Below are 27,455 nucleotides of genomic sequence, written 5' to 3' on the forward strand. Positions count from 1 at the left end.
GGGAAGCTGGAGTTCATTGGTTTTGGGGTGTCTTTAAAGTGGAATCCAAATGAGAAGCTTTCAGGGCAAGATAGCCCTACTGATTAGCAAAAAGTTAACAAAGGTGAAAAAACTGTGTGTCTTGAATGAACGAAGTGGGTAGAGCATTGCCTGGGGCATTCATTTAAGGGCTGATGTGTGTTCCTTTTTTGTAATTACGAAAAGGAATATAACTTTTCTTTTTTTTTTTTCTTTTTTTTGAAGTAGAGTGTCATTTTATCTTTTGCTTTAATTGCTTTATTCTTCCTTCAGAGAGGCTTTTTTAGGGAGCCATTGGCAGGAATCTGTGATGGTTTTCTTCTGGAATGGCAGGAGGGGGAGGTGGGACAAGTTTTTTGGAACAATTTTTCCTCGTTCCATAGCAAAGTGGTTTTTATTTCTAACCATGTGAATCTAATTTCCTTTGAACTGGCTTTATGGGAGGGTGCAGACAAGAATGTTTTGCTGTGTTTGATATTCTTGAAATGCTATGATTGGTGAGGTGCACAAGTAACACACATTAGCTATAATATACTGTCATCACAGTGTTCAGTATGTTATATTGGGTCAAAGTATAATGGCTGCACATGGGGCTAATGAGATGTGAGAGGCATCTAATTTCCTATTATCTCTGATTTCTAATCTTACAATGGGAAAGTAATTCTCTTAATATAGGTCACAGTTTCGCCATGGAGAATAGTAGCATTTCTCTTCCTTTTACAGGTAGTCTTAGGGAAAAACACCCCAAAAATGAGACATGATAAGATATTGTAATGTGCAGTGATGTTTTCCATTTTGAGGTAGCAGGTCTTTTGCCTATGGCAGTGTGTCTTCCAACTGGGAGAGAGGAGTGGGAGAGAACACAGGAACTAGAAAAAGCGGGTGTGAAGCGAATAGCATTGATGTCTCTGTAGAAGTAGGGAAGGAGGGAGGGGAGGGCTTTGTAAGATCAGTAAATTTGGCTGTTCTGCTTAGAATTTTTTGGTTTGCTTTACTTTTTTCACCTGGATGTCCCATAAACTTATGCCAGCCTGGCTTCTTTGCCATCTCTTTTCCTTTTTCTCTTCTAGGACTTAAAGACAGGAAGACTTATAATTGGCACAACTATGTCTTAGAGTGGTCACCCCATGCCAATGTAGAAAGTAATGATGAAGTTTCAAGAAGAAATGTCAAGCTTTCACTAAAACCTTTAGAAATTTGAGATGTAGCTCTTCCATCTTAATGTGGTGAATAGTGTTGGTTAAGATCTTTAGCGTGGATATTAGAATATACTTTCAAAGCTCCCCTTCATTTGTGTCCAGTCAGAGACTTGAAGCTGGATCTTCCACGTCTCAAATGAGTGTACCACAGTAGTTAGCCACGGAAGAGTTTTATTTGTAATTTTAATCCTAGAGTTGATGAATAGGCAGCTGGAGTAGCAGTATTTGGCTTGGAGGCAACCATTTTAAAGCTGTGCAGGGAGCATATGGGGACTTGAGTGTACATCCTTAGGTGAACCAGTTTTGAAAGAAAGGGCATCTGCTTACTGTGTGTATGTATGTATATATATGTGTGTTTATACACACACACATACATGTGTATATACAAACACATGTGTTTACTTGAGATGGGTTTCTCACCACAACTCATTTCAGCACTCTTCCCCTTAAGTCAGAAGAAAAAGGGAACAGTGTTCTTGCTAGTTGAGATAGTTATGTCAAGCACTTTGCTCTAGCACTCTGTGTTCCCTCACTGTATTAAGGTGGAGAGAGCTGTCGCTTCCTAGCCGAGTGAGAGAATATGACGCATTTCAGTAGGGACAGGCTGGAGAGCAAATTCAAAACATTAAAAAAGAAAGAGGAGAAGAGGATATTCTTGCTGCTTATCCCGTGTTCCATCTACTAGTTCTCCTGGAAAACTTTCAGACTACACCAATCCAGTGCTAAACTGAGCAATACAAGGAAAAAATCCCTTTGAGCTGGCAAACATTAGGTATAAAGCTCATTTATGTCTCTCTTATATGCAATAACACAAATAGGCTGCTTGGTGGTTCTGGAAGGGTAGGTGCTGAGTTCAGCTTGTGTATTAACTTTCTGGTGAAGAACAAAGCAGGTGGCACATTTTCCCAGGTGCTCTGCTCATGGAGCCCATGAAGTCTCTTTGTACAGAGACCCCCAAGTGAATAAAAAAAAATCTGTGTTTTGTGTGTTTTGCCTTTTCCTATATGGGTCTGTTTATATCTGCTAAGTAGCAGTGAGTGTCCTAAGACTGTGAAATAGTAGTAACTAAGGTTATAGGGGTACGGGTGTTTGTCCTATATATCACCTTTAATCTGCTGAGAACTTTGAAGTTTCAATCAATTTAGGGTTTCTGGCTTGAATTAATAGCACTGGTCAGTCTATATGTTAGTTCTTCTGACTGACAGGTTTGTATGTTTAACACTGTGGAGATTTGATAGCTGGCAAGTTAAGTTTTTAAATAAAAAATAAAGCAACCTCAAAGTCTATTCTCAAGGGTTAACTGTGAGCCAGTCTTGCATCATAAGGGTTATGGTTAGTGCAGGATGTATGCCCTGGCAAATTGTGTGTGGGCTCATTGAATTAAGCAAGGTGTTGCTACTATGATTTACACTCTGAAAATCTATAACTGTGTTTCCAGTTGAGATTTGCAACTAGAGTGCATCCGAACTTCAGTGAGCTACCAAAAAAATGAGTTGACAGTTATAAAGCTGCATCTCTAGTTCAAAGCATCTTTCTCACAGCAGGCTTTGGAGTAAAATTTTCAGTTGTACCACTACTGATGTCTGCATGGTGGAGTTGTGTGGCCATGCAAGTATGCTGGGGTACCCATAACCTGTCTTGGGCAGAGGCTGGTATTCTTAGTTCAGGCAAACATTTTGTTCCTGTGTGTGTATGTGCTGCTTTAGCTTTTTTTTTTTTTTAACACTTTCTAAGCTGTAAGTTACTGCACAGTCTTGAAGTTGCAGGAGAATCTAGCTCTGGTCAGCGAAGTGATTCAACAGGAAGAACTGGGTTTTCGTTTTATTGTCTGTGCCATTTTAAGATGGTCTGCTTGTTTACCCAGAATCAGAAAGCAGTTTCCTGAGACTTTTTCCCTCCTTTGGGTGTGTTCTCCAAATAAGTAAGACAACTGGTTCTCCAATACCAGTTACTCTGTTACCTGTCACTTAGTCTGTATGTGGTAGTGCCAATGAAAATTATGAAGAGGAAAACCAAGTTTCATCGTGCATTTTTACGTGTTCCTTTCCTGCCCCTTAAAAGGTTTATGCTTTAAATGTACAAGATATATATTGTTTGATTTGCATAAAGTTTGCACTTCTGATCTTAAACTCTTGCAAAGTGTTGCAGAGTGCTGTTTTAATGGCTGTTTTGTTCCAGAGGTGTCTATATTTCAGTGGTGGATATATTTCAGTGATTCCTGTTCTGTATAAAATTTGCATGCAAGATTTTCCAGACTGTGAAATGATTTTGCATTCCACAGGGTAAAGATGCGGATGGGGTGTTAGCTGTAATGATAATGCTGTTGCTACAGCACTAATGTAGCTTGCTACAATTTCGCTTTAATGTCTTCTGAGCAAAACCTTGTTGATTTTTGCACAGAATTTGAAATTGTCTTTTGAAGCAATGTTTTTATGCAGTTGAACGTTAGATATTGCTCTGTGCACAATGGACTCTCTGCAGACTTGCGGAGTGGGGAACACTGAAGTTTGGTGCAGTCTTACCTAACGTACAGCAGTGACTTAGTTCTAGTGTTACTTAGTTTTCTCATTTTGAGTGTTTTTCAAGGTGAAATACTTCTGTTATTCTCCCATTATAATTCCAAATGGTAAAACCCTTAATCTAGGGTATCTTTTCTTGTGAAATGCCAAATCTTGACTTTGTTGAAGTCTTAAGCAAACATTTTGAGGGTTTTTTTTTAACCCAGTTTTACTACTGTACTTTCCCATTCCATTACTTTGATTTCATGTTGATTGTAGTCATCAATAGAAAAGCATGTACTCATGGAAGGTTGTGCTTCTGGTGATTCATGTTAGATTTTCGTGGTAATGGATTGGCTCTTTCTTTTAAAAGGTTTATTTTAAACCTCCACAGATACAACTTAGCATGTTTTAAAGCCTTGAACAGAGATTTTTACACAGTGCTTAAAGAAAATCCTAGGCAGTTCACTTTATCAATACCCATGCAAGTGTCTGTTTTCATGAAAAAGCATAAAATGAGAGGTTGGGAAAAAAATGCAAAAGGGAATACATGGTTAACAGCATACTTATCCGTGTATATTGTAACTTAGAGTAAGCACCCTCAGTAGCTGAGTGCTGGCTTATAAGACCTGAATATGCAGGATAATATCAATTTGTTTTCAGTATCTGTTTAAAAGATAGTTTGGTTATTAATACTGTAGAACTTATGTGTACTTCTGAATGATTGATGTTATTTGTTGTGTGTATATGCTAGGAGGGGATTTCTTAGAATATAGTTAAACTATCGGGAAAATTAAAGTTAGTTTTGTTAACTTTTCTCCTTTTGCAGGCTAATAACTCTGAGGCTGTTAAAAATCATGTAACCAGAACTGTAAGTAACTGCATTTTATTTATTTTTTTTTGCTTTACTTGGCCTGATTTATTTTCCTGTTTGTGGCTGCTTATTTGTATTACATCTTCACAAAGCGTTTGTTGGTAGCCATTTTCAGAGCACGCACTTTGGTTTCTATACTGTGTGAAATTAGCCTTTGATTAGGATAATTAGTGGTTCCTCCCCCCTCCCAGTCTATCGAGGAACAATGAAATGAACTCTGTGTTCCTTATTTCGAAATCAAGCAAGGGAGAAGTAAAGAGAAATATTAAAATCTTCATAGACTGATTGTATCCAGAGGAGTTCAGAAATTAAAGAGATTTTTTTTTTTCCAGCAGGAAGAATATTAGTTCTTGTATTGTGGTCAATATGCAATTGATCTTTTAGGCTTTATTTGTTCAAGTTACTGTGCCATGTTATTTACAAAACAAATTAAATGCCCCTTCCCAATCCTTTATTATTATTGCTGCTGTAGTACTACTGGTACAAGTAGTATTAAATACATTTATTGAAGTGTAGTAGAACCCTGTCTTCTAAGTGATGTAGAAATTTCTGCAAATGGGAAGTATTGCACATTTCAATACTGATAGCACTTACAAGTGTACTTTTAGCACAATTTCTGTGAAATAAGTAAGACCAAGAAGAAAAGACTTTTTGAAGTCCTTTGCAGTTGCCTTTTATCAGAGATGCCAAGTTTCTTTGATTTCTAAATTCATTATGGGAGATGCCTGTTGGGTAACTGTCTGTTAGTAGGCAACTGTGATGCAGGTATTTGATTCACCGCTGTAAAGATGAAGTTAACATTTAAGAAGAGGCAGAGGAAAGGACTTGCAAGATGCATGTGGTCTCCAACAATTCATTTTTCAAGAGCAGCGCTCTCTCGCAATAAATGAACATCTATTTCACAGTGTTAGTCGTGTGCGCGTTGCATTTGTTTTGCGATGTCGTCAGTGGTTCAGTGCTGCAGGCTTCTGCTGGTGCCACTCTGTGCAGGGGGTGAACAGTTCTGATCCTTGACTACCTATATAGGCAGGAGAACTTCACAGAGGTTGCATTTGTATTGTTTACTTGGGGTGGTGATAAATATTTTTGTACAACCGAGGTCATCTCTGTGATTGGGTCCATGCTATTATCCACACTGTTCCAGTAAAATTATAATTATTTCTAAGTTGCTAGAATATATCTGATATTGAAACCAGCTAAAATGTCTAGTGACAAGATTGTTTCTCCCTTCACTCTTCCTTAACTAGACAAATTAACTAAAATAAAAAAATCAGAATAGAGCAAACTTCTTAGTTATCTGCATGTGAATAATTGGTTTTGACAGCTGCTTCTAGTGTAACAAATGTGAAGCAAAATAATGAGATACATTATGAGGAAAATAATTGCAGATAATTTTCTATTGTTAGTTGGAAGTTTTTAGCTTCATTGTGTTACATCTGAATACTTCACAGGGCTTTCTGTTTGTACTGGTTGCTTATTACACAAGCCAAGGTCATTTTTTTTTGGTTTTTTTCTGTATATGTAGTAGCTCATGCACAGCCATTTTGAAGGCAGCTTTAATGGCAAGCAGTGCTTTTTCAGCTGTGCCTCTTGTCCTACTATATTTTGCATTAGTTATTATTTGACCATTAGCAAGTTTCCTGAAATTTTTGGTAGTTACTTTCTGTGGACCAGTATACCCCAGGAGCAAAGGGTGACATGGATGAGGGGCAAGGGGTCGCTGGGAAATAGAATAAAGTTCCCAACTGAAATACAGTGGTAGGAACACATACTCCTGTTTGGAAAAGAGAGGAGGTGTAAAGCTGCAAGGCTGGTGGATTCATAAGAAAGTTCTGTCTCCAGACAGTGGGGCTAGATGCAGCCGTTGCCTGCATGAGGCTTTTGCAGCTCTGGTTCTGTGACCCATGACTGCAGCTCACATCCCATCTGTGTAGTGCTAATGGGAGGTGCATTCTTCGTCTTCCTGCTTTCTCTTCCTTCTAAATTTGTGCCGTACTTACTCTCCTTTTGGTTTATTAACTAAATTGGAATAGACTGCTTTAACCTGTCTGACCCTTTTTTGGCTCTGTGATTTCTTCCTTCCTCTCTCTCCTTTGCATCTTGTTCCATGGCATCTGGTCCAGGAAAAAAAAGCTCTCCTGCTTTTTCCTAGCAATGTGGCTGCTAATGGAATATTTCTAGCATCAGCCCTTACTGCTTTATAAGAAAGATGTGTAAACCTCAACAAAGAGAGTTTGGCTTGAATTCTAGGTAGAGTCAGAACCAAAATTTTGTTAGCTTAATTCTAATGTTTGGGATAGCTCTGAGGCATGGATAACACTGTCTTACTCAGGAAGTCAGAAGTGCATTTTCTTACATTTAGAGGGCTTTCTCATGCCCCTATGGACTGGAATCTTATTTTATTCTTAATATTAACATATTAGAAACAAATAAATGAAGCTTCTTGTTTCAACTAAAGGCTGGCAGAAGTGATTCTGTCACTTTCTATCCAAGAATTGCAGGCACATAATTTTCTGTTAGTTAATAGGGTGCTAAATTTGTGATGAAGACTGTTTGCTTCAGTTTTGATCTCTTGCATCTTGACTAGGTCAGAGAGAAACTCGGGAGATCTACTTCTGAAGTCTTTCCCTCTGCCACCACATTTTTTCTTTCCACTGTGAACATCACTATCTTTTTACAGAGTTAGGGAGCAGAGCACATACATACAGGAACTTTGCGTTAGGTGCTACTGAGTCATGCTGTACAGGACTTCTACACAGCCTCATAACGCGGTAGGTGTGAATTAATGCAGAAACTTTTAAGCTGTGCTGTGTCTTTTGTGCTTAATTACATTGCCTGTGGATAGTATTCATTCAGGAAGCTGTTTCAAAGCTCTGGAGTAAACTATGAAACTTTGAAACTATGCTACAACTGGAGCTGGAGCACATGTATTATTTTAGTCAGTTGAGGTAAACTCCTTACCCAACACTAAACATGGTAGTACTTAAATACTGATGTAGTAAGTTTCCCCATAGGTTTGCAGTGGAACACAGTCATTTGAGTGTTGACACGACTCTAACTCACCCAGGCAGGTGTGTTCCTGTTCTGTGCATGCTAGGGACAGTGTTACACAGCACTGGTTAGGGCTAGGTGCTAGCCTCATGAAGCTCAGTGTGAACTCCTAGTCTTGAGACATTGTAGAACTAAGGCTTCAGAAATATTATGGTTTTCCAAATGTAAATATGTGTATCTGTAAAATTGTATATGAAGTAAAACATCAATTGTGCCGCATTCTCACTTGAAAATATGGACTTTACAGGCATGCAGTACTCTCTCCTAAAGAGCCCTTAGTAGCAAAAATTGGCTATGTTATGCTTCTCTCTGTTATGAATTTCAATTTTTTAAAAGAAGATAAAAGGATGGATAGAAGACCCAGTTGTACCAGGGACTTTCAGGCTGTGAGCAGGGCTGCTTTTCTGAATCTAAGTGAGTTGGAAGATGATCTTCCTGCCTCGATTAGTTCCTTGTTGCCCTGGCAGATTGGTAGATGGAACTCCATATCCAAGTACCCCACGAACATGATAAAGATGAGCTGGATTAGAAAGCCTTACAGTTAACTTGTTTAGGGGAGCCTGACCTGTCTTGGCTGAAGTCTTATAGGGAAGAATCGTGGGAGCAGCTTTGCCAGCAGCTGAGAGTCAGGGTAGTTTTTGTCAGGGAGACAGCAAGCTGGGATTTATAACTTTTGCAGACACTGCTACTTGCAAGGGGCACATCTGTCTGGACTCTTGCTGTTACACTACATAGGGGAACAGACCATTATTTTTACAGAACACAGTATACAGAACACAGGTAAAATGTATAGCCAAACAAATAGCTGTTTGCAGTAGAAATAATCATAAATGTCTTCTGCAGAGAGTCAACTCCAAAAAAGATTTTTTTTTATTAATATTTTAATATTTACTGCAGGAATAGATACACAGTAACATAGAGACACTTGCATTCTCAAGGCATGAATCTTTATTTTTCCGCATTAGGAATCATTCTAAAGCCAGAGGCCAAAAGATTATGCAAATTTTGGTTCTCATCCAAGACATCCAAACATGTTTCACTGTAGCTTCTAAAAGCAGCTTACTGTGTCAGTAAGAATTATCATGGTGGAGCAGTCCAACGATCAGTGTAGTTCATTGTCTTGTCTTTTCTGCAGTACCCTGGAGTATATAGAACTGTTACACTATGCCTTAGAATAGGTTAGAGAATTTCTTCTGATTCCTGTCCATGGCTTGGGGAATGAAAATACCGTCACAAATTTGGTTAAAATGCATTCGGGTCCCCCACTGATCAGTCTCTCTATTCATATTCTTATTTGTGGCGGTTTGAATGGTGATTTGTGTGGAAAAAAGTTTCACAAGCTAATTAAAAGCTGTGTAAAATGCATGTAATTTTATGACAAATTAGCTAATCAAGTTTTCTGATGTTTATATCAACATTAAAATATTTATATCCCAAATAGATCCATGTCATTCTTTCAAAATATGTTCTGTTACCTTTAAGACACAGATTACTCATTGATTTACATTTCAGATAGTTGTAGTTTCTACTCATTGGTCCTTACACTTGTTAATGCTCCCATTTAAGAAGGAGCCCAGGAGAGAAATAGATGAACTGTGTGAACGCATGTCAGATTCTGGAGCTGTGGGATTTCGGTAGTGCTGTTTCTCGGAGGAGCATATAGTTGATGTACAGCTGTCTCAGCTGTTTAAAACAACCTGGTCCTTGAAACCAGTAGTTCTTATATTCTGCTGAGATCACTTTTAAGCAGATATTGTATTATATTATAGTTCAATGCCAGGAACAGGGCCTTGGGAAAGGCTACTGAATGATTTTTCATTTGGCTTCCTTAGCCTGCCTTTGATTCTAATCTTAAAAGGGGTAAGTCGTTATCCCACCTGGTATTTCTAAGCCCATGTGTGGTCCACATGTCTAGTTTTCCTTTGGTATTGGAAACTAGCCATTTACATACTAGGTTTTTGATTATTTTTTTTCCCCAGATCTGTCATATAAAAGACAGTAAATCAGTGTACTGACAAAATGCAAATGAATTTATCTGGGGCAAAACTGATCACCCTTTACCCTTTGTCCCTTCCATGATCTTTCTGGTCTCTGAAGTCCTACTACAGAGGACTTTAGCCTATGAAGTGGATTAAAGCCACTTCATTTTAACTTGGGTTATAGCCTACTAGCTATAACCCAAGTTCCCTTATTCAGTTGTTGGAAAGGTTGAGGATGATCATCTTGCTGAGAGACACAATTTTTTTACAGATATGACTTATTTTAATTTTTTTTACTTGATTGTCCCCATTTCTTTCCTTGAGAGGCAGCCTTTCGTCATAGGCAAGGGGATGCAGGTTTAGCAGAGAGGTTATTTCTTACTCCTTCTGTTTCTGGACTAGTGCAGAAGGTGTCTCAATGCCACCTCAGTGCCACACTGTGTGAGATGGCCTGTACTATACCTGTGTCGTGGTTTTGCTCTGAAGCTGTGGAGAGACTGGAAAAGAGATTGTAAAGGTATGAGATGCAGCCTGTTGCCTGGGACAGCACAAGCTTGCTATTTGAGGCAGACTAGGTAATCCATAAGCAGGTTCACCCTCTTTGGTGTCAGAGGAAGGTGAATAAACAGGACTGATCTCAAAAGCCTGTTTTGCCCAAGCTGTGCTTTAATTGCTCTTGCCCGCTTCCTTGGCAAGCAGGCTGTGCTGGGAAACTTACCTTCTAGTGACTGTTGTAACCTGGTGAAAACAATATAGAATTAAATATGGGCCTGTTTATTAGCTTCTGTATCATGCTTAGGCTGTACTGGACTGTGGGATGGTCTTGTCCGAGGACTGCATTTTTGAGAAAGTTGGGATAGCAAGCTCTGCAATGTGCCCAGGACTAGATTCAGGAGCCAGAGATGGTAAAAGAAGCAGTAAGGAGGATGTCAAAGGAAAGAGGTGCGTGGCTTGACTTTTCACTGGTAAAGGGCAATGATGTCGTACCTTAGATGCAATGAATTTTCTCGTTAATATCATTCTGTGGCTGGAGAGAAGACAGTTGTTTTTTGAGAAGCAATTGCTTCCCCCTTCTGGCTTTCATGCAACAACTGCAGCTAAATTTGTCTGACCAAAAGGCTCTTTGCACTTGTTTACATAGGGATAACTTTTATGTGTTATTGTTTGGGATTGATCTGTTTGTTTGGGATATAAAAATTCCTTAAAACTTAATTAATAGGTAAATGGGAGGTGTTTTCTTTTTTCAAAACTCTGCTTCTCAAATGACTGGTTATACTGTCTGCATTGCCAGATAGTCCCAGGGAAGCAGGGGAACAAGAATTGTGGCAAGAAGCTCAAGGAAGAATAATCTCAGGGTGGTCTGTCCTACTGGCAACAAACCAAGCGCTAGTTCCACTGGATCTGTCCTAGTTACAACTCCAAATTTTTAGCCAGGTGTGGTTAAACACCCCTTTTTGAGCCATTATTTTTCATTCCCCTTCATCTTCTCTACTGCTGTTGGTTGACAGGAAATGAAAATCATATCTAGTTTTACAAGGTTTTCTGTGTAATTGTCCATCCTGGCAGATGCCAGATGGCATTTGCTGTCTTGGAAGATTAGCCAAATGTGCAAAATGTTATCCCCCCAGTGTGCAGCACGGCAGAAAATAGTGTTTTTTCTTTACTTGGATGGAGATGGTTTGCCTTTATGGATAGTCTGCCCTGTGCTGTTGCTGTGCTTGGTGAAACTTGTATTCTGCTGGTAGGTGTGTATAACTTGGTCCAGAACAAAGAATTCCTCCTTATCAGTGAAGTGACCCTGAAACCATACAGAAATGGAGGGGGGGGGGGGGGGGAGACAAGCAGTCACAGAAGTTCAAGATTGGTTTTATTTGACTATTAAACCTGAATTCAGTCAGAAGCATGGTAAGATATGTCTCACGTTTACAGGTTGCCTGTTGTGAGAAATGCTGTAACAGCTTCTTCATGTGTTTGAGAACATGTTGTTAGGGGTGTGTGCATATATTCTATGTGTTTCATCAAACCTTTAAGCTTTTTCAGTAACCATTTTGCCTCTGTAGTAAATCATGTATTATATCTTTGTTGGATTTTGCTAAATATTTTAGCTGTGAGGGGAAAAGTTAGTGGTGTAGTCATTGATAATTAGTAAACAAAATAAATAGTAAAAAGAAGAAACTGAAGAAAAAACAAGGCATCGCTAGCTACAAGATAATTAAGCCATGGAAGAGAGGAGGGAGTGACTATAATCTAGGACATGCAGAAAAATGGAGGTATGTCCTTGACTGTTTGTCCATTTGCCAACAAGTCATTGTCTGTAGTCAACATAAAATGTACAAGGTGATCTTGACCTTATGTAGGGTTAAGTAAAATTTAGTACTTTGGTGCACCACAGACAGGCAATGGGAAGTTTCATGGTCTGAATCAAAGTATTTTTTGAAGGTGGTAGGGTTCTGTTGATTTTGGGAGCTGTCCAGAATAAGTATAAAAGCATACCCATAATGACAGACTGAAGAGTATTGCAGCTATTCGAGACCATGCAATGAAACGTGATACCCAGATGAGATTTCAGCAGAAGAGTCCTTTTAAGCTGATATATTTTTTTACATGCAACCTATCAGCTAGAGTTTTAAACTGTATTATAGGTACTTGAAGACAATTTCTTTTCAAACAGCACTGGTAATTTAAATTTTAAGTTGTACCACCTGTTGAATTGTGGAAGTTGTCAGGATTATCCATTTTTGTACACAGAGCAGGAAAGGGTACTTCGCATTTCAGTAGGTGACACAGCATGCATACAGTAAATATAGATCTCACTAACAGGGTTTTTTTCTGCTAGTGGTTTGCATTATGTTATTGTTCATATGCGTATACGCTGCATGCTACTAGGTTATATGCTAGTTTATATGCTACAACAGTGTGCAATAGAGAATGATTTTATCACTTATTTTCTTACCAGAGGAAGCCGCTAAGTGACTGATTATTCAGGTTACATGGAGGTTTAGTTATAGAATTTATTAAAAGTGGTGGAAGTACTCCTTAAGCAATGGATACATCTGTGTGACCAACAGAGACCAAGGAAGTGGAGGGAGAAGCATGTCCCACTAATTGCTTTCTAGTTACAAAAACAAAACAAACTAAAAGCTTTGCCTTGAATTTCAGTTATTAGTTATTTACTTGTTTTGGCATCCACGGTGTATTACCTACAGCCTTTAAAACCTTAAGAAAGGATTGAGTAAACAGAAGCTGAAAATACCATGAAGTTTCCTTATTTTTTGTTGTCTAAGTAAAGACAGGAACTAGTGGAACTGGGACCAAGCACTTTGGTGAGGTGCACCTTATGCCATCAGGTGTGCTTTAAAATTTGCCAGAACAGCTCATTTCCAGAAATTTTGGAAGGAAACGTGCCCCTTGCATGCTTGTATGTGTCCTAGCTGTTCCCAGATTTTGATATACAGCGTCACTGTATGGAAAGTTCTAAGGCCTCTTCCATTCAAACACAATTTATTTGGTTTGGGAATATTTGTCAGGTGTGTAACCAAAATAGATAGGGTTTATCAACTTTCCAGCTCTTACCCTTCATCTAAATAAGCTTTTCTGTGCATTTTTCTGTATAGTAAGTATCAATTCAGGGCAGGAAGACGAGTGAATACTCTTTCTGTTATGGAGTTACTGATGCATGATATTAAATTGAACTTCTGATTTTCTGTGTAAAAAGATATATCTAAATGAAAAGTAAATATTTTTTTTAATTTTTATTTAATGTTAGTATAGTAATAGCTGTCTTTTTCTAAAAACCTGTCCTGGAAGGAAGCGATACTGCCCCCTCTAGATGTCTCTGTTTCTCTCCATTACGTACAGAGAGCTTGGGTGACTATCGCACTGGCGCTTAATTCTGAGACAGCTAAAATTAGATGAGAAAAATTCTGTTACTAAAGTTCATGGGGAAGAACATTTTGACACTTTATAACACATAGTTACTATTACTGAACAAATGGAAGTACAAAAGACACACACTAAATTCTCATAAAGCAAAACCATTGCAGCTCAGGCTTCTATTCAAACTCCCAGGACTCTAATACTGGAATAAATTGAGTATATTTTTCAATATTGTCGTAGGAGAATCACTTGAGAGGAACTTACTTTTGCAGGTTTATACAGAAATTCAAGCTTCATCTCAGAATTCCATTGAATGTTTTCTCTAATCTTAATGCAGTTACCAAGAAGAGCACAGAAGACAACCAGTCCTTCTCTGGATGTAGTGAGTTGGAAGAGGTAGTAGTGAGTCTGTATGAAGAGTTGGGCATAACCTGGCCATAACCACAGTGTTTGCAGTCAAAACATAAGGCGATGATACTCTCTTATCCTATTGTTGGTATAGTTTTCCACAGTATGTACATAATAAATGAGGAAAAAAGGCAGGAACATTGACATGAGTGGCAGCAAGGAAGGTACCGAATTGACCGCTCTGCTTTCTTTGTTCCAGAATTCCAGCAGTGCTTCAAAGAACTCCTCTTTCAGTTGTGACAAAGGATCACGGCAAGTATTTATTTCATATTTTGTGCAATAGTATCACATAATGCTGTGGTGGGTTTAGGTTTTGTTATTTGTGGTTGTGATTTCTGTGAGTTCAGTCTTCTGCAAGACATGTCCTGCTATGCAAGGACCATTTTTACAATTCCTATCTGAGAAAAAAACTGGGCATATTTGCTGAGCTTACTTTTAACTTAATGACTGTGATCTTCTGATTATTCTATTAAGAAGGACAAGGTAAGGTGCCCAGTTGTGCCCTCAACCTGGAAAAGGAGAAGTTAGAGTAAACAGTATGTGTAGGCTAACCTGTGAGATTAATTGCATTACATTGATGTCTGTTGCAGTTTGGGGACTGGTTTTGGATTCACTGCAGTGTTACTCAGAGCAAATTTCAAGATGGTATCTATCTGCAGTGTTTTACATATCACTGGTGAATCTACCAATTTGTAAAGCATTTTCAGAATTCCACAGAAAGAGAGATTTGTGCAGACATAAGTACGTATATGTTTTCTGTTTAACTCCCATATTTGTTGCACTAGTGTTTGTCAAAGTTGCTTGTTTTACTGCTTTTCTACATTATTGGTGGCAGAGATTTTTTCACTGTAGTTCTGATGTGAAGAACTCTGATGTTCGGCTAACTCCATTTGTGTACTGAACTGAATAATTTGAGCTCTGTAGGCATTTGATAAGTTGTAATTGTAATGAAAATATTGGAAACATCGGATGCTTGACTGTATGAGTCCAAGTTGCAGTTTCTTCTCATTAATATGCTATGTTTGTTCTCGGCTGCTTTGGTCTGAACTGCCACATCTCATTTCTTCACAGAAGTGCAGACTTTGATCACATTATGGAGGAAGGCTATGAACTTGACCTCACTTACATCACAGAGCGGATCATCGCTGTATCCTTCCCTGCTAGCTGTTCTGAGGAAACTTACCTCCACAATCTACAAGATGTAACCCGAATGCTCAAATCCAAACATGGGGATAATTACTTGGTATGTGTAGGATCAGTCTTTTGTGATACATCTTCTTCTGTCCTGCAGGAATACCACTTGTAGGTCCACATGTACCATTATAAACCAAAAGTCACTCATCTAAAGTCTCTTTGGTCCACCTTTACAGCTTTGCAAGCAACAGCAAGATTTTCAGTAGTGTTTTAAGCTGTTAGGCAAGGGCAGATATTAAAAGCAGTTCTCTGCTGGTGCCACTGCAGTCTCTGTTATGATAGCACATAGTCAAATGCTGTAGAATAATTGCACTGACCGTTTTCATTGTCCAAAGCATGCTTTTAAAAGATACACACCCTGCAATGTGGAGTACATTCTTTTTTTCTAGCAGCCAGCTACATCTGGGTCCTCAGCTGAGTATCTGATGGTCTCTCACCATCATGTCTTGGCTGTCTCTACTATATATTGTGAAACAACATATCAAAGTAGGGTTCCTGTTAGTGTGTTCTGTCCAGCTCTTTCTTGTTAACTTGATTTAGATGCATTTTTTCCTGCTGTTTAGTTTTCTATAGGAAATTAAGTTGTAAGCAAATCTATAATGAGCTCCGTGTGCAGATTTTTTTTTTTTTTTTTTAATGATGGCCCAAACTGTTAATCTCCTGTGCTGTTTTCTGGCTAGTGCATCTAAATCCTATGGTGTGAATTGTCTCAGCTTGTTCATTTAAGGTGAATTTAAAACAGGGCCAATATTTTATTTACTTCTACTGTCTTTTTAGTTAGCATGTGTAAACTATTACAATCAAATCCATGGCTTCAGGAGCACGAACTTGACTCATGGTGGAAATTAGTTTCTGGAGAGATTCCACCTAATGATTTAAATACATTACCTTTTGCTCACAAACCGAGGTGTCATAGATGCATTATGAGCCAGCTGTTGTCCTCAAGATGCACTTGTAATGCTTGTATTTTGGTCTGATGTCCTCAGCATGCCATCTTCTTGCCCTTGGCTTCCCTTCCATCAGGCGTTGGTAGCTTGTAAGGCACAAGATAGTAATAGTTTGAAGGTGACCTGTATGTAGAGCTTTTCTTGCTCAAATTCACCTGTTCTCAGTGGCCTTTCCCATGCAACAGCAGTGTTTTGGTATTTCTGAAATAAGCTTGTAGTCTCAGTCCAGTTAAATCTCACTAAACACCTGTTTGTATTACGAAATCTGATACATGGTAAGTCTTATTTAGGGTGTCCTCTCTCTAAGTGGGATTGCAGTCAGTTTCTCTTGCAAAGTTTGGATCTGTGGGGGTTTTTGGTTTTGTTTTAGTTTTGTTCTATTTATTTATTTATATCCTAATGAGTACTTTGGAAGTCGGCTGGCTTGGTCAAAAGGAATTTTGATGCACTCTGCTCCAAGTATGTTTCCGCAAATTTGCAAGATACCCTGGCAAACCACAGCCAGGTTGTAGATCGAGAGGGCTCATTTTTAAACTATCTTTTGTTTCTCATGTTTCAAAGACTGCTTCAGTCTGCTCAAGAGGCACGTGTAGAGCAGCAAAAAATACCCCGCCAAAACCCTCAAAAAAGGTATGCAAGTGAGCAGTTCTGTTGGAGTTGATGAGAACAGTTTTACACTTTCAGGGTCAGGGTCTCAGCTAGCAGAACGTATACTACAAATCAGCATTTGTCACTTCTTATCTAGCTGTTCTCCCTCCAGATTTTTATATATGTTCAACTGTTGCCACTACAGTTGATAGTGAGGACAGAAAAGGAGAATGATACACCCAAAGAATTGGGTGAGTGCATTGTTGTCTGTTTGAGTCTCAGTTTGTTACAAGGAGTATGAACAAAAAATCATAAGTATCTCATTTTCTCTAACAGTAGGGCATTATACTTCGACAGTCCAAGACCAGAGTCCATTATGGAGAGATGGAAGCCTGTCCATAGCTTACAGTAAATTTTTCTCTGCTTTGTTGTCCAAAATTCATGTAGAGTTGTAAAAGCCTGTTCTTCAAATGCTGATAGCCCTTAGAAATTGGCCATTATAACAAGCAAGCTTTTATGTAAAAAATAGCAGAAGACTTTTTCAATCATAGAGTAGAATCATAGAATCGTCTAGGTTGGAAAAGACCCTTACGATCATTAGGTCCAACTGTTAACCTAGCACTGCCAAGTCCACCACTAAACCATGTCCCTAAGCACCACATCTACAGGTCTTTTAAATACCTCCAGGGATACTGACTCAACCACTTCCCTGGGCAGCCTGTTGCAATGCTTGACAACTGTTTTGGTGATGAAATTTTTCCTGATATCCGATCTAAACCTCCCCTGGTGCAATTTGAGGCCATTCCCTCTCATCCTTAAGTTATTATTGTTTTATATTAATCATCAATTAAGAATCTCTGGATTAGACAGAGAAAAGAAAGAAATGAGAGAGATAAAATATTCCATAATACATTTGTTAAAACATAGTTTTTAAAGTGGCCAAGAAACAGTAGTGCATTGATATGTTTGCTTTCATGCAGCGTATTTTCATTGACAGACTCTTTCTGCAACAAATGTTTATTTGAAAACCCAAACCTTTCAAAGTAAGGGGATTTAAAGGATAGTATGAAGCATCCTTTTATTCCCTAATAAAATTGTCTCTTGGTTACAAAGGAATGCATATGTTATTGCAAGATTCAAAGGCTTGATTCCAAGTGAATGCTGTTTACACCGGTACTTTCAAAATACACACAGTGCAAACATTTGTCAGAAAGCAAAAAACAGTTTAAATGACACAATTGCTCTGTTAACTGAAAAACTCAGTTTGCAAAAATAAATTCACCATTATGTTACCATTCGATCAACTTCATCAGTAACGTATTTGTCATGCTATTTTGACTGAAATGTTTGCCATGCATTGCACTTGTTAGAGAGGAGTAATGCTCAATTGTTCAGATATTTTGAGCTTTTAACCAAAAAAACCCATTATGAGCTTGTCTGTATATTTGTCTGATTTTATGCTCATTTCCTAAAACTGAATGTTTTGGTGTTTAAAATAGATAAATATGTATGTTTTTTTCAGTGACTCCAACTGGTTTTATTGCTGTGTTTATTACTTACAGTTGTCAAAGCAGTTCGCTTGATGTTGATTTAGAGCAGTGATAAATGAGCAAGTTACCTTATTTCTGTCTGCTGCTGTATTAGTGTGCTCCAGTTACATTTTTGTATCCACAGTGACTGAAAGGTAATCAAGTTTTTTGAGGAGTAAACTATTCTAAATTAGCTCACTAGTTAGAGAGATATCTACATAGGGGCATACAGAGCAGCTGATGAACAGTAACTCATTTATATCAAAGGCATTAGGAATCTGATAATAAATACTATTGTCTAAATTAATGGTCAGTTCTTTTTTAAAAGTGAAACAAACCCCAAACCCACTGCTACAATTTATAAAAAGATTTCAGTGGTTACACTGCAGTCTTAGCATATACGTATTTGTTACTAGGTTAGACTAATATAACTACTGTGCATTTTCTTCATCTTGCATATGTAAATGATATCGTAATGCTTGTGTTGCTGTTGCTTTACTAGTTGGAACAATTTGTTAATTTTAGCTTATGTTATGTTTTGGCCACCTTCCTCTTTGCCCTGCTCTTTACTCAACACAAGGTTACCGCTGTTTTTGGCAAGCAAGTTTGGTCCCACCTGGTAGAAGAGTTTTGCCTGCCTGCTCTCCCAGTCTCTTCTCCTTAATGGAACAAGCTGTAGGCTGGTGAATTGTTCCCCAGTCAGTATTTTGTGTCATATGACCACAGTACATCTTTCGCTTTCCAAAATTGCCAGCTACGTGCTATTTGTTTCTGTTCTTTCGCATGAGATTTTGTATTTCTGGTTGTCTGATTAAGGAGCAGACCAAATCTAAGACCCATTAGTACCTTCATAAAGGTCTCTTCTCCAGCTAAAAGGTCTCCTTATTTTTGGTCTATGGTGTTGCTGAGCATTCAGCAGAATGCGAGAATTAATATTATCTTAATAGTACTGGTTACTTCCCAGTTCAGGATTAAATCATATGGGAAGGGGGAGGGGGATGTTTCCTCTCCACTGTGTATAAGGAGGAAGGGTTTCTTTTTCCCCACTTGCTTTATCTTCCTTAATTTTTATTCTTTAGATGAGGTCCTAAAATTTAGGGCAAAATGTTTAAGTTTCATAGAACTAAAGGCTAATGCTCCTCTTTCTTGTACCAAAATATAAGTCAGTAGACCTAGGGTATGCCAAAAAGGGGCTAAAAAAGATGCAGTTAATCTTCCACTGACATCTATTTATAGCATATGCTTCTCTTCAAAAAATTCTGTGACCTCTTTTGTTGTTGTTTGTGAAGAGTTGGTTCCTGTACCTTCTGGTCTCTATTCTGCACTGACAGGGCTCCTAGAGTATCTCAGTTTGATCTCTACTCTATAGCTTGGCAGGGACTTGGGTACAACAGCATCTTTGAGTTTGACATCTGATCCAGCAATGACAAATACCCATCATGAACAGGGCCATATCTTGACACACAGGAATTTGAAACTGATCTTGCATATAAATCAACAAGAAAGATGAATAAGAAAAGTCCGCACCAAATAGCACTTTTTTTTCTGTGGAAAATTTTAGGTAATTGATCTCTTAACATAGCTTTAACAGTAATTTTAAGAATTCCGTACTGAGAAATACAGCTCTCCACTAAATTGTTTTGCAAATATTAAGACTGATAGAAAATTACAGAAATTTTTGTGAGTCATTTGTATACGACGCTTCTGGTTTCATTCCTGTTAAATTACAGTTGGTATTTCTGGATGGATAACTATAGTCTTAATTGTAAATGTTGATACATCTTCCTGATCCAAAATAATATGGGCAGTGCACATATGAATTTTTGATTGCCATTTAGCTCTTCAGCAGTAATCTGTTTAAAATGCAAACAATATATTGGAATAAAGACCATGTTCCTCATCATATAAAGATGTTTTATGCTTTCCTTTGGGGTTTGAGGTCAATGAAAGTGGTGTATACCCTTCATGGTCAATATCATGTGTGATTCCAGAACCTTATGCAGCTTAAAATAGAAGCTATTTTCTTAGGTACCTTGTTAATTTGGGGGTTTCTTCTTTCTCTGGATGATTTTTTTGTTCAAAAAGTGTACTTTTTCCTAAAGATGGTATGTCTTCCTGCTTCCACTGTGTCCATGATGGGCTTGCATGTTCAACTTAGATAAGTACCACATCAGTGAGCAGCAGGCACCAGCTTCTAAAAGCGAAATTATATAGTTTCTTTAGCCTGTTCAGTTCTTGGCTTCTTTGCTGACACTGCTGATGAGAGTGCTCGTTAACGCCAAACGGGATGACACACTTTAGAAAAGGGTTCTTAAATTGTCCTTGGGTAGTAGTGAACTGTATAATGGACTTATCCCTCATATTTACTATTTCTCATATTTATGGTCTGTTTATCCCAATCTGGCAGTGTAATGAGGCTTTTTAAATTATTATGAATGTCATTTATACTTAACTCCTTGTGATGCGAAATAGCCACACTATGAAAGAGAATCTGCCTCAGTAGCATTGCTTCAGTTGTTGAGTATTGATATTTCAGCTTTTTGCTATTGATTGATACTGATTTAATGTACTTCCTAAAGGTACTTCCTAATGAAAGTGTCAGATACACTTGTATACACTGCTTTATTTTTATTTTTCTTTATGTTCATTTAGCAGTCTATCTCTTTAATTGTCCCTTATTTAGCACTAAGTGTACTGTCTAATGGATTAACAGAAGAGTTGGAAGATCTCACAGGCTAAGCTGTAGTTAAATGGCTATGCCATATCATCCCTGTGAAGTTTTGACAGACCAATATTTTCTTGCCAGACACTCAAATTGAAGTATTTAAGACTCTATCGCCCTCCCAGACTTTTCTTTGTTAATTCTTACGCCGTGCAGTTATTTTGCATGGTACCCAGGTCTCTCAGTATACCTCTGACTAAAATAAAGCCATGTGAAATAAATAAAATGTAGGAGAATTTTAATTGTCCTTTTTCAAAATGTGCATTTAGTTTCATCTTTAGTTTCATTGTATAATAACTGAATACCTGAAATACATTTGCTAGTGCTACCTGACTTCAAATGTTAATTTAGTTTAGTAAAACAGTAGGCAAACCTGAAGCCTTACCACTGTAGTGTCTTGTAATTATCATGTCTTTCAAATACAGCTATTTGCTACATAAATTATGAAGTCTTGATGGTTGACGTTTTTTTCTTTCTGAACAGGTGTTAAACCTCTCTGAAAAGAGATATGACCTTGCCAAGCTTAACCCAAAGGTATTGGTTGTCTTCGATAACATACCTTTTTCTAGTGTTAAATACAACTTAAATGGCCCGATAAGCCCTGAAGCTATGCAAGTGTTGATATACAGAGTAAGAGAACAACTTTTGGAAGATGGTAAAAAACCCCACATGAATCCCTTTTTATTTTTTCCCAAGTTCTCTTTTGTGTCTGTTAGGTCTGTGCTTTACATAGCCGTTCCTGTTGTTTTCTTAGACTTTTCACACAGGACCTGAAGCCTGTTGTGACTACTGAAAAATTCCTATTGAGTGATATAAATTTTACTCCAGGTATACTTTCAGTATACCAGCAGTCACAGGATACTAGGGGTTATATACTGTAATATAGTCTGATAGCTGAAGCTAGTGAACTCGGTTCAGATATAGACTTCCCTTTTACACTATCTTTCCATAGTTGTTTCTCTGCACAATAGAGATGTAAAGGAAGGGAGCTATTGGTGTCTGTCTTTTGTTCCTCCTCACCAATTGTTGTAAAAAATGATATGCAGATAGTCTTCAGCAGCTATTATAAGGCCAGAGTAGCACAGATGTATATTTATAGCAGTGGATTTACAGGGATATATGCTACCTGAGGAAAATATGAAAAGAACTCTTAATTTTGACCCTTTGAATGCTTTATTGATCATGAAGGATTTAAGTTGTTCATGGTTACTGGTTTTGTTAGGGTTAAATATGCATATAATAATAGGTTGAGTAAACAGTATTATATAGTGACTAAAGCTGAATAGAAAACAATCAGAAAATACTGGACTAGGCCAGTTAACGTTCTTTGTTCTAATTTGACCTTCTGAATATTTTACTATTATAAAATACCTCTTTTTTTTTTTTCTAATTGAAAATTATTTAAGAAATCAAGATCTTCAGAAATGTTGTCACCTGTGAGTGGTGGGTGGGTTTTGGGGGGGAGTTCTTTGTTTGTTTGTTTGTTTTTATAAAAGTACTGGTATCTTAAAAAAACAAACAAATCCCCTTCTTCCCCTTGAGAGACATATAAGCATATTTTAGTTACATCATGGCATTCAAATTACATGATTATCTGGGGCTGGGAAAAATGTGGAGACTCTTCACCATCACAATTATTTGAAGCCAGATTTTAGTATGTAGTATTAGGGTCAAGGTGTCTCTTGTGAATGTTACTTGTTTAATTGCAGATTATGGATGTGGGGTGGCCTGATCTCCATGCTCCGCCTCTTGATAAGGTGTGCACCATCTGCAAAGCTATGGAGTCATGGCTGAACAATGATCCTCAACATGTGGTGGTGATCCATTGCAGAGTAAGTGAGCTTTGTGTATACACATCGCCTATCAGTTTGTATTGATTTTCAAAAACCTTGTCCTTTATTCTTACTCATTTTAAAAAATAAAAAAAGAAGTTTGATCTGTTTTTGATGTTGGAAACAGTGTGCCAGATCTTCAGTTGATTTAAGTAAGCTTAAATCCACTGACGTTGCATGCTTGTTATATATTGCTTTTTATGCTAACTAAGGTTCTAGCCTCTGCTCTGAGTATAGCATTGCAGTTCATTTCCTTCAAAGGTCAGTGCTACTTCTGTGAGTGTATTTAGAAGCTTGAGGTTTTTCCAGCTCAATAGCAAACTCTTTAGAAGCTCTTCATGTTCTGCGACATGCATGGATTTTGTTGTGGGATAAGGATTGGCAACATACCGCAGCTCATCCCTTTAGACTGTCGTATGGTTGTAGGAAATGAGGGCATTAAGTACCTCCTGGGTACTTCTGACAGGTTCTAACTGCCAGCATCATTGCAGTGCCTTACAGCAAAGCTATCATTGTGCAGTGTTACTTCTTCTCCTTGGTTGCTCACAATGAAGAGAAGTAAAGGGAAGCCTTAATTAAATACAGATAAAATGAATTTAGAACTGAGTTGGTAGGTGTGCTGGTGACACTCAAGGCAAATCTGTCTCTGTATCACTGGCAGATGTTACTCTAAACAGAATGAGGGTTATAATGGGACCAAAACTTCTCTTCAAGTCAGTTGTATAATCCCCAGTCCTGAATTGCTTGCAGGGAGAATGCCATAATTGTATGAAACTCTGTTGAATTCTCACTAGTTGCAGGACTGCAGCCAGGAGAATGGCCCATACATGGGACAAAAGAAAAGGGGGCAAAGTATTCCTAGGTATTTTATATACAAATTGGTAATGCACATTGTTGATTAATGCCTTTCAGTAATGACTTTAAAGTTTCCAAACACAAAGATAGATAACAGCTACTTGTATCAGCTGAGAGACTGAAATTGTTTTGAAATCTGTGAGAATTACTGCTTGGTAAATTGTATTGAATTTATGTCATGTAAATTATTGAATAAGATTTTTGGAACATTTTTTAAATTATCCATAGAAAAATAAGTAGTAATTGTTATAAATCTCAGGTGCTGGGGAGGTAAAAATGCCCAAACCTGTCAGAAACTCATATGCTTTCTGAAATAGGTATTTTATAGCATTTCATGCCAGAAATTGCAACGTTATCTAGACTTGTCTTGAATGATCTCTGGAAAAAGTAATATAAAATTAGAATAGTTGATGCAATGTTTCTACTACTGGTCAAAATTTTTTTTTTATAATTTCCTTTTGGTCAGTAAGACTCAACAGGCACACACATAGAAATCCTACTTAGTATTTTTTATGTCACTTGTCGGCCAGCTTGCATAGACAGACAAGCTGCTGCCCATCGTTACCACCTTTCCAACAACAAAAGGGATGCATGAGCAATAGGACTCTCTTAATCTCCTGTCTTAAAGTTTTGTTTACTATGGGTCTTAAATAAAATAGTGCTCAATAATGTAATAAATTTAAAAAGTTATAATTCCCTTTTTCCTAATACAGGGAGGAAAAGGAAGGATAGGCGTAGTCATATCATCATATATGCACTTCACCAATGTTTCTGCAAGGTAAGTTGTGAATAATGCATATTGTGTGTTTTTTACAATTAAGGAAACATCAGAAAAAGATGCCTTTTAATTGTAGTACTGTTTGTCAGCTTACTGTTTGTCAGTTAAGGTTTGTCAGGTTTTCTTCTCAAAGAGTCTTGGAGCATGTCTTAAAGTAGCCTGCTTTCATGACAGAGTTTTCTTGTGGTCCTGCTTTCAGCAGGAGGTTGGACACCCTAAGGTCCCTTCTAATCTCAGATATTCAATGATTCTGCAGGAAAATTCTCTAAAGGGTCTTTCGAGATGAATGAAGAAATGTGCAAGAAACCATTTTTATATAATGATACCATCTTTATTCTATTAAACCCATCTATTTGCCACATCCATCAAGTTGCTTCTTTTGAATCAATGAGAAACTATTCCTAAAGTACTTAGGGAAAACAATTATTAGAATTTGGAATCAATATTTGAATAGGGAATTCCTAGACATTGATCAAAGTGCAGAATGCAGTTTAAGAAATAATCTAGACTTTATCTTGCAGTCAGTTCAAACAGTAGGTGTCTGATTACTTGGTTTTAATTGTTTCTTTTAGAGTGCCCAAATTATGAAATGACAATTGACAATTTCTGTCAGCAAAGATAAAATTTGATAAATGGTCTCAGAAGGATGAAATGTGTTTTGTTTTGGGTTTTTTGTTTGGTTTTTAATCAAATTGTTTTCCCTTGTTCTCTTTTGTATATATGTATATAAATGCATTAAAATAAAAATGCACGTAAAGGCCATGGTTAAATCAAATTTGGTTCTGAATTCACACCAGTCTGTCAGTAATAGATTTCATCCAATACTGTAGTGGATGAAGTCCTGAATCACTATAGGCTGATGGCAAATTACTCGTGGATTTCAGTAAAATGAGCATCTCAGAAAATAATCTGTGTTCACTCTGGTAAGCTTGATCGACAGGTGATTGTAGACTAAGAAATTAAGTGCATTATACACACCAACATGTGCTGAAAAAATAAATACATATATCTTCAAGTAGTAATTGGGACAGTGATTGCCACAATTTTATAATATTTTGTTGGGAAGTATTGTGAATGACAAAATCTGTCAAGTGAGGATAGTACTGTGCTGTGATCTCAGTGTTGCCATGTTATGTCATCCTTAAAGGTGGTACCTGGCTATAAATACATTTTAGTAATGCCATAACAGAACAACACCTGGATGTGATTGTAAAGCCCACCGATGAAAAACATTGTCTTTTACCCCAAACAAATTCAGGATTCCTCCAGTTAGGTTGCAGGGGAGGAGTGAGTTTGGCAGCCCTCCTTTAAATTTCTGGATATCTGTCAGTTCCTATCCAAAACCTAACTTTTCTGTGTAAGAATGAGGTTGGGGAAGTTTCCCAGCTAGGATTTGTATATTCCTAGCATTATCAAGACTCTTCAAAATGGTACACAGCAACCTCACAGAAGCAGAAATTACTGCAGGTGCTGCTGTTGAGGGTACCAGCTGCTGTGTCAGAAATGGTACTTGGAGGACTTTGAGGATTTCACACTAAATAAAGTTCCTAATTGTCTGCATGCACATGCCAAAAAATCTAGGCTTAGTGAAAAAGCCTGATGATGCAAACCCCTTTTGGTTATATGCTATAAGTATCTGATTTTCTCATTTAGGAAGGAATAATGTGCCGTCAAATTTAACGAGGGCAAACAGAGCTTTTTGTAATAGTTGGTAAACTCTGTTTTAACAAGTAAAGTACTGGCAGTCTTTGGACAGTTATGAGTGGGTTGCCTAATTCTGGGTGGTAGTGTGGGTGAAGATGTATTGAAGATCTGTGATGGGGTGGGTGAAGAAGAGAGTTTTTGGGTCAAGAATATTCAAAGCACACACTATGTAATCTTTAACATCCACGAAGAAAAGGCATGACTTTACAGCCTGATCCAGCACCCCCATCAAGACAATCGGTAACTTCTGATAAATTTTTGGAAAAGGTACAAATTCCATTTTTACCTTGATATGCATATGTATACTTTGCGTAATTTTTTTCCTCAGAACTCATTTAGGTTGAACTAGATGTGGAATTTAAAATTTGAGATTCCAGAGTCTAATTATTTTGAAACTTCTGCTTTTTTTATGTCCTGATGTTAATTAACACTGTCAACTACATCTGTAAGAGACACATTGTTTTTATCTGGTGTAGATACAACAGAATCAGCATAGCATGTTACTTGACATATGTGGTTAACAGCATTCTTACTGATTTTTGGCACTTCTATTTCTTTTTTCTATACCCTCTTGCCTTCCTCTGCACAGATGCAGAAGACCCACATCAGAGCCATTCCGGATAGAGAATGGAAGAAAATGTATTTTTCTAAATATGTTGCTGCTTAATTGTGCATTTGAAGAGTTTGTGGTTGTCTGATGCAAAACATTTATTTTTCAAAGACTGACACTTTTATTTTAAACATTCTCTCCCTTGGTGGCTCAGGGCACAGGAAACAAAGACTGAATGAATTATTTGGCTGCTTAAATGGTCCGCTAGCCCGACATCCTTTGCACATCATGTACTGTACTACAGTCAAAGCTAGGCAGTGGTTTTCATCTCCATAATGTTGCTGCTTCTTTTTTAAAAAGAGAATAAATTTGTATTTCGCAGAGAGAACTTCCCAGTGGCACTTTCAGGAAATTATGGCAAGTATCCTTCTTCTGCAGCCTGGGCTGCTTGAATTGCTCAAGTTTATTGCATTATGACTTTAACATACTCACGTTGGAAATATGCAATCCAGTTAATTGAATAAGGGAGTAGGTACTTTGCCTCAGGAAGGAAACTGCCTTAAGGTGTGGAATGAGAAGGTGTCAGTGGAAAAAACATTCTTGTCTGACCTCTAAGTGCCAGAGTTGCTAGTTAAGTGCTTTTCTCCTCCCCTCCTCTCCCCTCCTCTCCCCTCCTCTCCCCTCCTCTCCCCTCCTCTCCCCTCCTCTCCCCTCCTCTCCCCTCCTCTCCCCTCCTCTCCCCTCCTCTCCCCTCCTCTCCCCTCCTCTCCCCTCCTCTCCCCTCCTCTCCCCTCCTCTCCCCTCCTCTCCCCTCCTCTCCCCTCCTCTCCCCTCTCCGCTCCTCTCCCTCCTC

At 37.9% G+C, this 27,455-nt stretch overlaps 1 protein-coding gene across 14 annotated transcripts in view; it reads left to right on the forward strand.

Annotated features, from left to right (window-relative positions):
* TNS3 (tensin 3) overlaps positions 1–27,455 on the forward strand; it is a 249,233-nt gene that overhangs the window by 104,578 nt on the left and 117,200 nt on the right. For 12 of the 14 annotated variants that reach the window (XM_072853455.1, XM_072853458.1, XM_072853450.1 and 9 more), the window contains 6 exons: positions 4,545–4,586; positions 14,103–14,155; positions 14,975–15,146; positions 21,367–21,417; positions 22,593–22,715; positions 24,284–24,348. In XM_072853455.1, coding sequence (XP_072709556.1) covers positions 4,545–4,586; positions 14,103–14,155; positions 14,975–15,146; positions 21,367–21,417; positions 22,593–22,715; positions 24,284–24,348 — 506 coding nt within the window. Of the gene's footprint in view, positions 1–4,544; positions 4,587–14,102; positions 14,156–14,974; positions 15,147–21,366; positions 21,418–22,592; positions 22,716–24,283; positions 24,349–26,984; positions 27,020–27,455 lie in introns of those variants that run through there. The other 2 variants (XM_072853454.1, XM_072853464.1) reach the window with 2 other exon arrangements.

Source organism: Ciconia boyciana, chromosome 2 (assembly GCF_034638445.1).
Source record: "Ciconia boyciana chromosome 2, ASM3463844v1, whole genome shotgun sequence".
NCBI lineage: Eukaryota > Metazoa > Chordata > Aves > Ciconiiformes > Ciconiidae > Ciconia > Ciconia boyciana.